The 17244-nt window shown below is 35.9% G+C and overlaps 1 protein-coding gene across 5 annotated transcripts in view; it reads left to right on the top strand.

Annotated features, from left to right (window-relative positions):
• The window catches only part of COMMD10 (COMM domain containing 10), a 203363-nt gene that overhangs the window by 74863 nt on the left and 111256 nt on the right, over positions 1-17244 (top strand). The window contains exon 6 of one of the 5 annotated variants that reach the window (XM_008952062.6): positions 15614-17205. The exons of the other annotated variants lie outside the window; for them this stretch is intronic. Within the exon in view, the coding sequence (XP_008950310.1) occupies positions 15614-15628 (15 nt within the window). The 3' untranslated portion in view covers positions 15629-17205. Of the gene's footprint in view, positions 1-15613; positions 17206-17244 lie in introns of those variants that run through there. 5 annotated transcript variants of the gene reach the window in all.

Consider the following 17244-nt stretch of genomic DNA (forward strand, 5'->3'; position numbering starts at 1 on the left):
GCCAGAATGTGAGTTAGGCTTGGGAAGCATAATTTCACTCAGAAATGGAAAGAAGAAGAAATTTTATTTTGTTACTTTTATTTTTAAACTAGTTCTCTCTCCCATTGTTTAATTGATGATGAGATATATAAATATTCATATTGGATTTAAAACTTGGAATTTGTACTGGGTAGTTTATTGTTAGTGATCTCAAAAGTTAATAGCAGTTACTTGCATTAAAGTGTAAACATTTCCTGAGCAATGCAATATGTGGCCACCAGTCAGTTGTGTTAGTTGACAAAGGGCAAACATGACCTGTTTTCTGAGAGTGCTGTTCACCTGGGTTCTTTTCATTTTCAGTACTCCTTTTGGAGAAGTTTGGTTTACTAGTAGTTTCTGGTAATCTTTGGAGCTCTGATATAAAAATTCTTTCAGATAGTTTAGGTAAGACTTATACATTAAGTGATTTATATGGCAAGTTGGCCCAAAGCCGTATACATAGGCCACCTTTATTCATCACACATAGTTTTCCTTAATCCTCATCTCTGCCAGCCTTGACCACACAACTTACTTTTCTTTTTCTTCTTGCACATACATTTTAAAGTGAGTGATAGCCCTTCATTTTTTTTTTTTTAAATATACAGTGGGACCTCGTTTAGGGAGGGATGGAATTTAGGGTCTCACTTTAGTGCAAAAGGTAATAATCTCAGAGACAAGGCTGTTCTTGAGAGGGAGAGGGAGTGCCTTGGGAAAGTACCACATTGGATCCCAGTATAACATTTCTAAATAAGTCCATGATAGCTATGTTATTTTTCTTGTAGCAGTTTTGTTGGAACTGTTGCTGTTTCTTTAGTTAAGCACTCAGAATACATTTATGTATCTTTTAACATTGGTGTCATCTTTAGCACACATGAGATCCTGGAAACACACGAGACCTTGGCATGCATTGACTAAGTAAACAGCAGATTCACCTTTTCCATCTCACAGTCACTCCAGGGCTTACACTTTTTCAGGGGAATTGTGGACTTAATTGTCTGCATAATTTAGTTATTCTATTTCTGGTTGCAGAGTTTATAGTTGAATTAATACAAGTGAATCATAGTTAAATTCACATAAATATGAAGTTTCTATTAACTGATGACTTGGGTTGTTTGTGCATTGTCCTTACGTTTTATTTATATATGCCATCAGAATCTTCAGATTCTCATTTCTTTGAATTTAAAAACGCTACTATTTTCATTAAGAAAGTCTCCTGTCTGTTTCCATTTTCTACTTATTTTAGCATCAGAGGCTGTTAGGGGAGATAAAAGATTCTTAAATATATATTCTATATTTGTTAGATAAATATATTTTTGTAAAAATTTTGTAGATGAACAGACATCCTGTGTATTCTGGTGAGAAAAAGAGAGGATAGTATAGATGATTGCTGCTAATTTTTAAATTGACAAAGGGAGGAATGTGACTATATTGGTTTAATGAGTGCCTAATTTGAAGAATTCTAACATAGTTGTTTTTTCCCCTCCATATGTGTTGATTGTGATTCTATTGCTTTCAGCCAAATTATTTTAATTAGATTTAGATTCAGGAATGACTGCCTCCCACAGTTTCTACTCTTGTAGGCTTTACTTACACTGCTTTAAACAATAGGGGTTTACCTTTATATTAGGAGCATTAATTATCTATTAATTTTCCTCATTTAGAACCATTAAATTTAATATATCACATTTATTAATATAAGAAAAAATTATAGAAGTCAATTATCTTAACAAATTGAGGTCCTACAATTTTTGAGAAGTGTTAAGTTTATTATATTTAAAAAAGTCTAGCTGAGGATTACTATTTGTGGTTTCTTTTTTCTTCATGTTAATAATAATGTAGAGAGTGCTTAGACTTTGTTACTAAATAGCTGTGTGCCCTGAGACCAAAACATTTCACCTCCCTGACCTTCCTGCATTTATGTACAAAATAAAGGGTTAAGCTGTCCTACTATCCAGTTCCAAAATAACTCTGTATTATATTTTTGACAAATAATAGAGAATAAGGTGAAGGACCAGTGGTGGCACTGGTATGTAGTAAAAACAGTACAGGGTTTGTTATCACACTGTCTTGACACTTAGGAAGTTGCTAGAGGATGTCAAGCAGATTACTTAACTGATTGAGGCTCAAATTCTGATCTGAAAATTGGAACAATAGTAGGTGCCTCACAAGGTTTTTCTGGAAATTAAATATGATAGCAAATATAAAAGCATCTATTACAGTACAGTTTCATTCATTGATATCTTCATTTCCTTGAAGAGGTCTTTCCAGATTGGGGCTGGAGAATTAAAATGCTCAGGTTCTTACAACACCATTATTTGAGCTGGAAAATATGCCCTTTAAGCAACATTTTCGTTCTACTTCATATCTATAGAAAGTTGGGGGCCTGAAGGCCTTTTGAATTTTGAATACTTTGCATCTCTTTTAGTCTAGGTGGTATCACTTTGGCCAGTACAACTCTTACAATTTTTGTAGCCATTCTTTAATCTAATTCCATAAACCCCTCAAGTTAGAAGAAGTTGTTTATAATTCTTTTAGAGACATTAACAAAGGGTTTTGTAGTTACTCTTCTGCTTTGATCTGTCCCAGACTATGTTGTATTTGGAGACTATTTTGCCAGCTTATACACTGGAGATGAGAAGAATTGTATTTTCCAACCCTGCGCAGTCCTTGCCCCCTTTATTTTTTCTAAATTCTCCTTGTAACTGATCAGTTGTTTGTTTAGCTCATCTCTTTGTTGCCATATTGCCTTATGGTGTACAGTTAGGAACAACCAGTTGATTTTCAGTTTTCTGCCTAGAGATCTCAGGCAAATCCAAATGTTTATTAAGTAAATATTTCATCCTCTGAGTTTTATAGGGAACACAATTTTGCCAATTTTTTGTTGCTACATATCACAAGTTCCTATTTTTTCAGCCACCAATAACAATTTTTTAATGAATTTCTAGTTTTTCCTAATAGATTGCTCACTGTTTTTCAAGCTGAAGGCCACTGTTTAACTCCAAAACCAATACTACATATTTTATTTTTATTTTTTTAAATTGTGGCAGGACCTTACCTTTGGTAACATCAGTTAGCTATTGCTAATAACATACCATTTCAAAATTTAGTGGTTTAAAACAATAACCATTTATTATTGTTCACAAGTCTGTAGGTGGGCAAGGTAGTTGGCTGGCTAGGCTTGGCTGATCCAAGGCTGACTTGCTCATGTTTCAGCAGTTTGCCGGGTCTAGTTTGGGATGATTTTAATCAGTGGGATGAGTGGACTTTATGTCGGTTATCATTTAGCAGGTTACCCTGGGCTGTTCACTTGGTTCAGAGACAGCAGAAAAGATGTAGGATAGGTCTTTGGAGATCTGGTACAGAACAGGCACACCGTTATTTTCATCATATTCTGTTGGCCAAAGGAATTTGAAAGAATAGGCCAGATTTAAGGAATAGGGAAGTAGATTCTAATTGTTGATGGAACATGCTGCAAAGTCACACTTCAAAGGTTATGTTTATAGTGAGAGGTGAAGAATTGGAGTCATTTTTGCAATTTACCAAAATATATGTGTTTAATTTTAAAGTAGTTGTACAGTTTATACTCCCACCAGCAGTGTATATAAGTTGTGATTGTTCTACATCATTTCCAGAACTGCTAGTAACAGTCTTTTTAGTTTTAGCTATTTTGGTGGGTGTCTAGTGGTATTTTATTGTGGTTTTAATAGTCTCAATTGCTAAGATGGCTTTCCTTTACTTTTTTTTTTTTTTTAGTCAACCATTTGAATATCTACTTTCGTGAAAGGGAAGGGGAGGTGTGCCTCCAAAGTCTGTGTTACCTTTTGGGCTGCCATTTCTTCTAGATCCTGGCCTGTAAATCATGACTTGTTGTTAACTCTCCAAGGCCTTCAAGCAGATGCCTGCCTGCCTGCAGATTCCTTCCTCCCTCCCTCCCTTCCCCTCCCTCCCTTCCCCTCCCTCCCTTCCCCTCCCTCCCTTCCCCTCCCTCCCTTCCCCTCCCTCCCTTCCCCTCCCTCCCTTCCCCTCCCTCCCTTCCTCTCTCTCCCTCCTCTCTCTCCCTCCTCTCTCTCCCTCCTCTCTCTCCCTCCTCTCTCTCCCTCCTCTCTCTCCCTCCTCTCTCTCCCTCCTCTCTCTCCCTCCTCTCTCTCCCTCCTCTCTCTCCCTCCTCTCTCTCCCTCCTCTCTCCCTCCTCTCTCTCCCTCCTCTCTCTCCCTCCTCTCTCTCCCTCCTCTCTCTCCCTCCTCTCTCTCCCTCCTCTCTCTCCCTCCTCTCTCTCCCTCCTCTCTCTCCCTTCCCCTCTCTCCCTTCCCCTCTCTCCCTTCCCCTCTCTCCCTTCCCCTCTCTCCCTTCCCCTCTCTCCCTTCCCCTCTCTCCCTTCCCCTCTCTCCCTTCCCCTCCCTCCCCTCCCTCCCTCCCCTCCCTCCCTCCTCTCCCTCCCTCCTCTCTCACCCTCTTCTCTCACCCTCCTCTCTCCCCCTCCTCTCTCCCCCTCCCCCCCCTTTCTCCCTCAGGCTGAAGTGCAATGGCGTGATCATAGCTAACTGCAGCCTTGATCTCTTAGACTCAAGCGATCCTCTGGCTTAAGCCTCTCATAGTGCTGGGATTATAGGAATGGGCCGCCATGCTTGGACAGCAAAAGTTTTAAAATTTTCATTTTAAATTATGTTTTCTTAAGTGTTTTTACTTAATCCTTAGTGTGAAAGTCTCCTGTTACTGAAAGACTAATTCATTCCTGTCTTTGTAGTTTTGACTTTCATTAATCTAATGGATTTTGAGGATCCACATCTAAAACTTTAAGAATTAATGTACATTATGTAATGTCATTTGCCTTGCAAACAGTTTTTTTTTTTCCTGAGGTCAGACTAATTTATTGACAGTTTTGTTGTGCTTGACAAGTAACAGGTGCTAACATCTTTTGCAGTCTTGTCACAGGGACTAGAGGGTCTAGGTCACCATGTTCATTAATGTAGTCCAGGAAATTTTATTTCTCCTGTGGCTAATCATTTACATTTGACATGAATCTGTCATCTGTGCCTCTAGTCTCTCTGCTTCCACCTTTGTCTTCTGTAGTGTGTTGTTCTCATAATAGTCATACTTTTAAAATATAATTGAGATTATTTCTTTGCTCTGTATATTTTACAGGCTTTCCTTATAACTCACATTGAAACCCAAAGGCCTGTAAGAACCCACATGATCTAAACTCATGCTGCCTATTTGATTTCACCTCTTACCTTGTTCCCCAGCCCCTCCACTCTGTTATGACCATAGAAGTTGCCTTGTTTTTCCTGACACTCCAAAATGCTCTTGTCTCATGGCATTTGCACTTTTCATTTCCTCCTCTAGAATGCTTCTTCCCTAGATATACACATGGATTGCTGTTTCCCTTCTGTTAGGTCTCTACTCAAGTATCATTGGAGAGAGGCCTTCCGTGAACATACATTGCAAATAATTGCAGTGTCCCTCCTGTCACTCTTTATCCAAGTTCTGAGCTAGGTGCTGAGCAGATAAAAAGGATATTAAGGTTCCTGCTCTGGACAAACTCAGTGATGTGAGAGAAAAAGGCTTGTATGCAGTGCAGTTAATTGGGAAATGTGTTAAGCCCCTAAAGTGGTGCCCCAAACACTAGATGCTTATACATGATAATGAACTGTGGAGGTTTATTCCAAGTACAGGCTGAGTGCAGAGATGCATGGGGTTGATATTGTCTAGATCCATAGAGAAGACTCCACAGAGGAAAACACGTTTGAATTAGGCCTTAAAAAGTAAGTGAAAAAAGGAATGCATGGTCTGGGTAAAAGGAAGAGTATACACAATGACTAAATTTATTAAGATTGAAACTTAAATGTATTGCCTGGAAAAATGCTTAATTCACCTCCCTAGTGGCTTAAAAAAATAGTTAGAAAACATGTCATTTACAATATGAATAGATTGTTCCAATAACATTGTATTGTGACTTTTCAGGATGGAATAGTTATGGACCAGGAATTGGAGGCAGTAAATTACCTAATGTGATGTTGATATGCGAGACACTTATAAATGGTAGTGAATTATAGAGGTCCATTTCAAGTGCAGTGGGATAGCAAACAAGAGGTTGTTTTCTGCCCATTTGCCTCCTTTACTAGACCCTTGAACCTATTTTCTGCCTAAAAAGTAAATGAAACTAGAAATAGAGATATGGGAGAGACTGTAATGAGTATTTAGATATACGTGTTACAGAATTGTTACAACTTTTGCTGCAGGTTACTGTTTTGAGGACAAACTATGAGTTTTTAAAAAACATAAATTTACTCTGAAAATTTAGCTCAAATTCATTTGTTAATGAATTTGTTCCTGCATTTGGCAATGAGCTAAATCCATTGTATTCTGACCTTCTCATAGTAACTTAGCATCCTAATATCAGATGCTGTATTAAAATGTGAAGAAGACAAGATGCTCTTTTTAATTAAATGTGATAGATAAAGCTAGAAAGACAGGAATGCAACTGAAGTTGGATGAGTCTCTTAGGTACAAGGTAATAGATTTATACTCTTTAACAGCTGGTTTGATTGCATCAGATCTGAAGATTTTATTTGAAGAAAAAGCCTAAAGAAGAACTGCTATCTGTGAAAGTACAAAGTAATGCCTGTATTGAAAATGAACAATCTGCTGATACTAGAAACTTCTTTATTTTTAAAGCCTGTATAATTTTCTTGGTCATCAGAACCTTGGCATGTAAAAATTTCAGAAATCTCATGGCTTTAATTAAGGCAACATGCATTCTCTGTAATGAAAGTAGGAAGAGGATGTAGGAGAATGTTTCAGGTTCTGTGTTCTGCCTCTCTGTTACGGGAAGCAGTGTGATTCAGTACAATTGTTCTCCCTTGCCAGTTGGTGAACCTGTGCTATTCTGTGTTGAAAATATTGGTATAAGGCTTTTTTCCCCAGAAGGCTTTTTTCTTAATTTCAGGTATTTTTTTCTGATGGTAAATATAAATAGTAGGGCTTTGAAAAAATATCTCATTTCTTGGGAAATAAAATATTTATGGGCCCATGAAGCCTGCCAGTTGGTTGGTTTGTTTTTGGTATATGTGTATGTGCATGTGTATCTGTGTATTGTACTGATCTGTGGAATCTAAATGTCTGAAAACTAGTGATTATGTAGAAGGATCATGGGCTTTGGATTCAGCAAACCTGGTTTAAATTCTTTCTCTGCTTTGTTCTTATCTTCGTTATCTTTAAAATGGGGATGTGAATGCTTATCTCCTAGGGTGGTTGTGAGAATTGACTAAGATAATGGATATATAATGGTTTAGTGCCGGCTGTATAATAGAAGCTAAATAAATGTATTTCTTCCTTTTTCTTATAAGTGGTTGGGGATAGAGAGAATTTCAGGTGAAGTTACAAGTGCAGTTGACCCTTGAACAATACCGGGTATAGGGGTACCAGCCCCTGTGCAGTGACAAATCAGCATATGACTTTTGACTCCCCAAGACCTTTATTACTAGTTGCCTACTGTTACCCAGAAGCCTTACCAATAACAGTCAACACATATTTTATATATTATATGCATTATGTACTATATTTTAGCAATAGAGTAAGTTAGAGAAAAGAAAATGTTATTAAGAAAATCATAAGGAAGAGAAAATATATTATTTCTTCATAAAGTGGAAGTAGAAGCAGATCTTCATAAAGATCTTCATCCTCATCATCTTCATGTTGAATAGGAGGAAGAAGAGAAAGGGTTGCTCTTGCCATCTCAGGGGTGGCAGAGGGAGAATAGACAGAGGAGGTGGAAGGAGAGGCAGGTGCACTTCATATAACTTTTATGGAAAAAATAAACTCATGTATAAGTGGACCCCTGCAGTGCACACCTATGTTCTGTGGGCTTTTAAATCATCTTCTGAAAATATGCTGCTAGTTACAGCATGGTCTTTTTTAAAATGAGAAACCAGAAGTTTTTCTCCGTCATGTTAATGATGGTCCAATTTTCATCCCATTTAAATTGGTTATTTTCGCCACTTTTTGACTGATTGTAATATATGTTGACCTCATTTGATTTTAAAGTACAAGAAAATATGAAAATTATAAGCATGCTCCTTAAGTAGTTTCATTGACCTATTTAAATTTATGAAATCTTTTTTTGCTATAAATAGATAAGTACAATAATTTATAGATAGCTTTGTGAGTTTGGGTATTTTGTTTCCAGTTACACAGAAGTTGCGTAATAGCTACCCACTCAGGTATTTTGGATTGGCATGGTAATGACTGTTTAATAAGACTGCAGTACAAGAAAATATGAAAATTATAAGCATGCACCTTAAGTAGTTTCATTGACCTATTTAAATTTATGAAATCTTTTTTGCTATAAACAGATGAGTACAATAATTTATAGATAGCTTTGTGAGTGTGGGTATTTTGTTTCCAGTTATACAGAAGTTGCATAATAGCTGCCCACTCAGGTATTTTAGATTGGCATGGCAGTGACTGTTTAATAAGACTGCTACTACATAGTAGCACATATAGATAAGTGATATATCTATATATGTACGTAAATAGATTTTCTCTTTTTATCATTTATCATTCTCTATAACTGAGCTTGCCAATTTAGAAATAATTTGGTTGAAAACATTAAATTATAGAAAACACTATAATTAGCAACAAAGGGGTGTACTTTTCTATCCAGAGGGACAGTTTGTATACTGTTTGGTCAATTTTGTGAGATTAAGTTGAGAAATCTAAGTGTGTTAGAGACATAGTGGTAAATGTCTCCATCAGTGTTGGGTTATCGCACAGAACACCTTCTAGGGTCTACTTCAGAGTAGTAGTTTTGGAACTATTTTAGATACAACACCTTTTTAAAAAATTTATCAGATATTCAGAGCCCTAATATGTATCTGACAAAAATGGAGCAACTCTTGTTGGGTGAATGGGAGTGAAGGAGCCAGGCATTGTTAAGAATTTGTCCTGCTTATACTCCTCTCTCAGTTTCTAGAAACCTCTCTGCCACCTGTGGGGCTCCTTACCACTTCTTTAGAGGTTCAGATAAGAAGAGTCTTGACTTAAAGACTAAGCTAAAGGAAATACTAATTATTTTACCAGAGTGAGTAATTTTTAGATAATTCAGCATTAGATATATACAAATAACTTTTAATATCAAAAGATAGAATGTATTTCTTAGTGTCTAGTAGCTGGATCTTAGATTTTTAAAAGCATCTTTGTAATTAAAAAAAGTATTGGCGTTTTCTTCTTGAAAATGTCTTATAATTTAAAAAAAGATAAACCAGGGCCAGGCATGGTAGCTCACTCCTGTACTTCCAGCACTTTGGGAGGCCGAGGCAGGCGGATCACCCTAGGTCAGGAGTTGGAGACGAGCCTGGCCAACATGGTGAAACCCCACCTCTACTAAAAAAAAAAAAAAAAAAAAAAAAAAAAAAGCCAGGCTTGGTGGCGGATGCCTGTAATCCCAGCTACTCAGGAGGCTTAGGCAGGGAATCACTTGCACCCGGGAAGTAGAGGTTTCGGTGAGCCAAGATCGCACCATTGCGCTCCAGCCTGGGCAACAATAGCAACACTCTGTCTCCAAAAAAATTAAAATAAAATAAAATAAAATAAAATGAAATGGAGGATGTTGAGCAGAAAAGATACATATTCTGAATTATAGTCTACAAGGATCACTATAGCTACTGCACAGAAAACAGATTGCAAGGGAGCAATGATATGACTGATGGATAATCAATTAGTAGAATAACCATTCAGTCACGAGATGGTAGTGGTTTAGACCAGAATGATGATGGTGGAGGTAGTGAAAGGGGAATTCCAAAATACTTTGAAGGTGAATATGGTAGGATTTGTTGGTTAGATACAAAGTGTGAGATAAAGTGAGTCATTAAAGATAACCCCAAAATTTACCTGGATAACTTGTGTCTCTCTTACTTGCCTATAGTTGTCTTTACAGAAATCCTTTCCTAACCATGTTGGATCTTCTCTAGGTAGTAGCCACTCTTACTCAATTTTTAATCAAAGCTAACAGTTGTCCTTGAAGTCTATTAATGTGTCCTATTTTAACTTCTCTATAAAGAAATGGTCAGTTTCTAAATGTTTACCAAAGTTTGAAACTCCTTTAAGCAATTTAAAACATCAGATTAACTTTTCGTTTTTTTAAATAATTGTACCTTATGGCAGATATAATATAGCTTGCTGACTAAGAGATGTGGAGAACCAGTTTGCTGGGGAACAGAGCTCTTTGTGATCTTTCATAACTATTTCCTTTACTTCCTGAATGTCTTTCTAAATGCCACATTCAGAGTGGACTTTTCTCACCACCACATTTAAAACACTCCCGCATTACTTTCTATCTCCTTACCTTGTTTTATTTGTCTCAGTTGTATTTAATATATGATATATATATTTGTTTTTTATTTTTGTGTCTGTATCACCTCACTGAAATACAAATTTCTTAAGGGCAGTGGCTTTAAAAAAAAATTGCTGCAGCTCAGTGGGCTAGGTAGTTAGTTACTTACTGTAAATGAATTGAATGAATAGATGGTTTTAAGTAGATGTCCTTATGTCACATAATGGGTGTTTATTAAATGGCAGCATGAAAAGAATAATGGGTATCCTTGTACATTACTGGTGGCAATGAATGTAAAATTGTATAGCCACTCTGGAAAACAATATGGCAGTTCATAAAAAATTATACACAGAATTACCATATGACCTAGCATTGCTACTTCTGAGTGTATATTCAAAAGAATAGCAAGGACTCAGATATTTATCCACCCATGTTTGTAGCAGCAGAATTCACAATAGCCAAAAGGTGGAGGCAACCCAAGTATTTATTGGCAGATGCATGGATAAGCAAAATATGGTATATACATGCAACGGGATATTATTCGGTCATAAAAAGGAATGAAATTCTGCCATACGTTGCAACATGGATGAAACTTGAAGACATTCCGCTAAGTAAAATAAGCCAGTCACAAAAGGACAAATGTGGTATGATTTTATTTTATGAGGTACATAGAGCGGTCAAATTCATAGAGACAGAAAGTAGAATGGTAGTTGCTAGAGGCCAGGGGGAATGAGGAGTAGGGAGTTATTGTTTAATGGGTACAGAGCTTCAGTTAAAGAAGATGAAAAAGTCTGGAGATGGATGGTGGTGATGGTTGCACAACAATATGAATGTACTTGTTGCCACAGAACTGTACTCAAAATGGTTAATTTGGCAAATTTTATGTTATGTATATTTTACCACAATTTAGAAAAAAAAAAATGTTCTGAGCTTGAATCTCACATTCACCTTGTTGGCTTTTTGGACTTATTCACTGTTTGTTTATTTGTTGAGATAGATTGTCTTTGTCTCCCAGGCTGGAGTGCAGTGGTGCGATCTTGGTTCTCTGCAACCTCCACCTACAAGATTCAAGCAATTCTCATGCCTCAGCCTCCTGAGTAGCTGAGATTACAGGCATGTGCCACCACGCCTAGCTGATTGTTTTTCCATTTTTAGTAGAGACAGCATTTGCCAGGCTGACTAGGCTGGACTGGAATTCCTGGCATCAAGTGATCCACTCTCGTCGGCCTCCCAAAGTGTTGGGATTACAGGTGTGAGCCACCGTGCTCAGCCTGGACTTACTCACTGTTCTGCTTTAGGCTTTTACAAATAGAATCTAAAACATTTAACCTAACATCTGAGATGTGGGTTTACCACTATTATTCCAAGTCCTTTAATTTTGTATGTCTTCATTTTAAGGTCCCTAAGTTCATGTTATTAATGGTTATTTTCCTATGTGTTTTACTTTCTCATGTATATAAAATTCATATTTTAAAGTCTTAATTTCTATTTTCTGATGTTGAGGGTCCTATAAGGTTGTACTCTTAATGGGTGGCTTACTTTCATTTTCTCATTTAATTATTATTTTTTAAAAATTTCCTAGTTATTGATTCTCATGTTATTTCTTATGATTGTTGTCAGTATCTCCCTAAATCTAATAAGGAGACAGAAATCACAAAGTAATTTTAAACAGGGGAAGTTTAATATAAAGAATTAGAAAGCTATGATACGTGAGTAACTATAAAAGTGTAAAGAGAACTGTAACAAACATACTAGGCCTGAAGGAGGAGAGTATTTAAGGAAAAGAACAACTTGGAAGAGGGTCCTTCCCCAAAGTTACAGTTGAGACCTTGTTAGAGAAGGTACAATCTGCTAAGGCCAGAGTTGGTCTGTAGTTGCTGGGCAAGCAGGAACCAATCTTTTGGGGGTGCAGTCAAGCTGAGGCTCCTGGATGGGCTTGCAAAGGTAGTCACAGTGCCACTGACCGGTAGCATGTTCTAGAACACGTACTATTGTGTTGGAAGAGCCTCAGAGTGGTGATTAAGACAGGGATCCAGTGGACAAAGGGTCTTAATGGAGATGGGAAACTTGGGAGGGGTTGATTGTATTGGGTGGACCGGAAATAAGCTGGGACATTTGGAATGGGTTTTGAGAAAGGAAAGAAAGAGACAGCTTTCTCTCTCCTCTCGTCTTCATATGTTTAAAATACATGTAAATGTAAATGCTCTTTGCATTAATATCTTTTCATCTTCATTGCTTTAACTGAAGCTTTTATTATCTCCATCCTAAGGGACTGCATTATTCTCCTAATTTATCTCCCTGCCTTCAGAATCTTCCTCTTCCAACCTAGTGTCATTTTTCTAAAACAAAGTTCTGATATGATACTTTCCTGCTTAAAATGTCTAAGTGACCCCCCCCCACCCCACTGCAGAATAATGTGACTTTGTAGGATCAGATCTCTGCCTACTCTGTTAGTTTCTTTTCATCCCACTTTCCCATAGTCATCCTAGGAACCTTCTGTATTCAATTTTTCAAAGATTTTCAAGCATCATTTTCTTCTCCTTTGCATATTTTGTCCCTTCTCTTCTCCCTTACCTTTGCATCTGGAAAAATCTATCAATCCTTTAAAACTTATATGCTACCTTGTTTGCCCAAACCTTCCTCAGTACTAAGTGGCCATTTCACTTTGAACATGCTTTCATTTGTATATGTATCTCTCATCCCACTTCATACTGAGTTTTGTTTCCTTATTCATATTTTTCCTTTTGGAGTTTACACAGCACATAGTGGGTGCTTAATAAACGTTTATTATCTGAACAAATAAACCTGCATACTTGGCTTTAATATTCTTTTACTCAGATAATATGAGCATGTACCTTAACTTAAAAAGATAGGGTTCAGAATGGTACACACTATACTTGAGAGTTATTTGGGCTCTTGTGTGTTTTCTGCCTGTAAAAGAAATAAATACTTCATTTTCCTAATGTTTAGGTATTTAGCTGTATGATAGATAAAACAAGTTAGAAATAAGGAAAGTAAGGTGAAAATGAGCCAACTGCTTAAATGAATGATGGAGTTGAGATAGAAACCACTTCATTTTGGATTGTCTTCTTTTATTCTCATTAGTATTACAAGATTGCTTAGATAAGTATTTATTTATTGAGCCTCTACTATGTAACAAACATTGTATTAGACCTGTGATTCTAGGTTCTTTCCCACTTAAGATTCTGCGATTAATTAGTAAGATTTAAGCCTTAAACAAAACTTACTTTATAAAATTGTTGTAAAGTATATGATTACATTACATATTTGGAGTTATTATAAAGTTACTATGAAATTAACGGATAATAAAGTACAATAAAACCCCTGAAGGCACCAAAAATGTATCTTGGGTATGCAAATTACATGTGTAAATATTTATAATTTTAAAAATGTGTGCATAACTATAATAACGGGGATGATGCCCCCTATTTGAGTTCCTGTCCCTAAAAACATTCACTATTCTAATTCCTAAGAAGCACTTAATATTATAGCATCAGGAGATATATCATCTCAGGCCAAGTTTACTTTCTAGCCTAGATGGGCCTTTTGCAGTTAGTTGACTCTGCTTTTCTTAGCAGCATTAAGGAAAGTTGGTTTATAATAAGGTTTTAGCACAAAGGTTAATGCCCTGATTTATTCTCAGAAGTGGTTAGCTGTAGTTGATGCAGATGGCCACTAGAATGTATTCATATAAACATCTTCCATTCCAAAATGTTAAGAAAATATAACATTGTATACCTTAATTATTCAATTACATTAGATACATGTTATTTAATAATATACCTGAACCAGAGGCTTAGGGATTTCAGACGCTCTGTGTTAAAGGAATACAAAATAAGCTTGTTTTAAAATGTAATACATCATGCTTCTGTCCCCATGTTTACCTATGTAATTTTATGATTCCATAGGTAAAATAGCTGAAAGAGAACCATTATGTTATCAAACACTGTGTCATGCTTGCTGAGTTTGCAAAAATATAAAACGTACAATGTGTAACTTTTATCTTCAGGAAGTTTATAACCTAATAAATAAGATTCAATACACATAAAACCTTTAATGTACGATTAAGTGATAAAGTATTAAGACTATAAGTGTTCTGGGAGTTAAATAATTTTAAAACAGATTTTAGGAATAATCTAATATCTCATTTTATTGATGAGGAAACAAAAGTCTGGACTAGCTGTTTAACTCAAAAATCTGCCCAGAGTTACACTACTGGATAATGTCAGAACCAGACTAAGAACGCAGGTTTCCTGACTTTGGCCTGGTACTCTTTCCATTCGTAAATACCCACGAGCCTGTGTGGAATGGGCTTGATTCAAAGCATGTAGAAGAAATGAGACATTGAAGGTTATGGGTAGGTGGTGGGGAGAAAAGCTGTTCCACAATGGAAGGAACAAGAAGGAAGCTTAAAAGACCTGGCACAGAGCATAAGGAATGGCCTAATGAGAGTAGAAGGTATACAATAGGAATTAATTTCAGTTAGTAACCTGGGCCTGGATTGAAGCAGTCCTTGCAAACCAGGTAGTTTTTATGGGATAGGCACCAGAATGCTTTTATAGATTTCTTGAGCAGGATGACTTGATAAAAATTATATCAGTTTTATCAACTGGAAGGTCAGTGTGATGGTAACCATGAAAGATTGAAGTAATATTGAGGCAGGAAAAGGTAGTAGTAGTAGGAATGAAGTAGAAAACTCAAATCTACAAGACATTTCTTGGGGGAAAATGATTGGACGAGATGGCAGTTTTCTATAGAAAATAAAGGTAAGAAGAGTGTAGCAAGCAGAATGCTATTTCCATGGACAGAAATAAAATAACTTGGAAGGAGGGCTGGGATGAATTGAGGTTTTTTGTTGTTGTTATTCTTGATATTAAAAAGATTATTACTCAGTATTAAAGCTTACTGTAAAATATAGGATTTTAGGTTTTTGAGAGCTTTCCATATCTTTGGACAGTCAATACTGAAATTTTTGAATTTAGGGTTAATTGATTATATCTGTTGTATACACTTAGAGAAGCTTGGGTTACCTCTGTACATTTTCAGTTATATGTATAAAACATTTTTGAATGGAATAATATGTACAGTCAGGTTTATAGAAACCTTGATGGATATGATTTAATACAAATTAGCAATAGTATATCTAAATTTGTAATTGTCACTGATCCATTGCTTAGGATATATTTTAAAATATGTTCACTAAATTCTGTTTTCAGTTAATTTATTCATTTATCTTTTGTTTAGGTCCTAGGCCACTGAAATGGAGTACAAGAGAAGTGGATATTTTTTCTAATTTGATTTTTTTCCTGTATTAGTCTTGGAATAATGGATTTGTATTTCATACATAATTTTAAGTGCCTCATATTTTTAATAATAGTTGCCTAGACAATACAATTTATTGTGAAATTTTCTATTAGCAGTTCATTCTAAATGTTTAAGAAATTATACGTTTTTCTCTTTTTGTGACCTTCAGTCTTAAAAGTTTATTTGAAAAACGAATTTAGTGAAACCAAAATTAAAAAAAAAATAAACTCCCTAACTAAAAAAATATATTCTTAAAACGATTTTTATAAAATCAATTTTTTTGACTTGGGATCATTTAGGGGGATCGCATATATTGTAGTATATCAGCTATTGAGTACATTTTAATTCTTATCATTTTAATGAATTTTTTGTTGTAATTTTTAGGAGAAAATGATGAAATGCTTATTTTAAAAGTCTTTATTAGGCTCATGTCTCTCATCCCAGCACTTTGGGAGGCTGAGGCGGGCAGATTGCCTGAGCTTAGTAGTTCGAGACCAGCCTGGACAACATGGTGAAACCCTGTTTCTACAAAAATTACCTGGGCATGATGACACACACCTGTAGTTCCAGCTACTTGGTGGGCTGAGGTGGGAGGATCACTTGAGCCTGGGAGGTTGAAGCTGCAGTGAGCTGAGATTGTGCCACTGTACTTCAGCCTGGGTGACAGAGTGAGACCCTGTCTCCAAAAAATATAAAATAAAAAAGTCTTTATTATTATTGCTGTACTTTCATTTTAATTAGAAATCTATTTCTGTAGTGTACTTCTCTGTTGGATTACATTGAGATCTCTGGAAGTAGTATGTGAATGTATGGTCAGTTGATAATATGTGAATTCTAAATGCTGAAATTTATGCTTTTGGGGTGTTTATCAGTGTTCTTATTATTGACCAAGATTATGCTTTATATCTTCTATCTTCTGAAGTTGTGTGAAATAGTGATACAATACAAATTAAAGCTGAGCTGGTGTTTTACATCTAGTATGAAAGAAATTAGCAGAAATCAGAGCAGTTTAAACCTATCTACATTATTGCTACTGAGTTTTGAGTCATAGATTTTTTTAAAAAGTATGAAACATGGTTAATCATAAAAATCCACATAAAGAAGGAAATAATAATAGGAAGTCTGTTTTGTCGAATTCTAGAAATATTTTTAGAGAACTATTATTTTGAAATGTGCAGGATGCTTCTGGTCCAAGGACCATACTTTGATGAATCATTGTTATAAATCATGGTGGAACCATTTGACCTAATCAGAATGAAAATAAGAAGGAAGGTTTTTTAATTTAAGAAAGTTATCTTTAACTTCTGGCAACGTGATCTTGCTTATCACAGTAGTAGGATATTATAAAATTGGCCAACATCTCAGCATTTCTTTAAACTTTCTACTATATTCATTTATTTATTCAGTAAATATTTACTAAACATCTAATATGTGCCAGGCATATTTCGAGCTGGAGATAAAGAGTAGGATAGACATAGCTCCTGCCTCCATGGAGTTTATATTCTCTTAGGGGACATATATATGAACAAAAACAGGTAAACAGACAAATTATGTAGTTGCCAGTTGAAATA

The sequence above is a fragment of the Pan paniscus genome, chromosome 4, assembly GCF_029289425.2.
Source record: "Pan paniscus chromosome 4, NHGRI_mPanPan1-v2.0_pri, whole genome shotgun sequence".
NCBI lineage: Eukaryota > Metazoa > Chordata > Mammalia > Primates > Hominidae > Pan > Pan paniscus.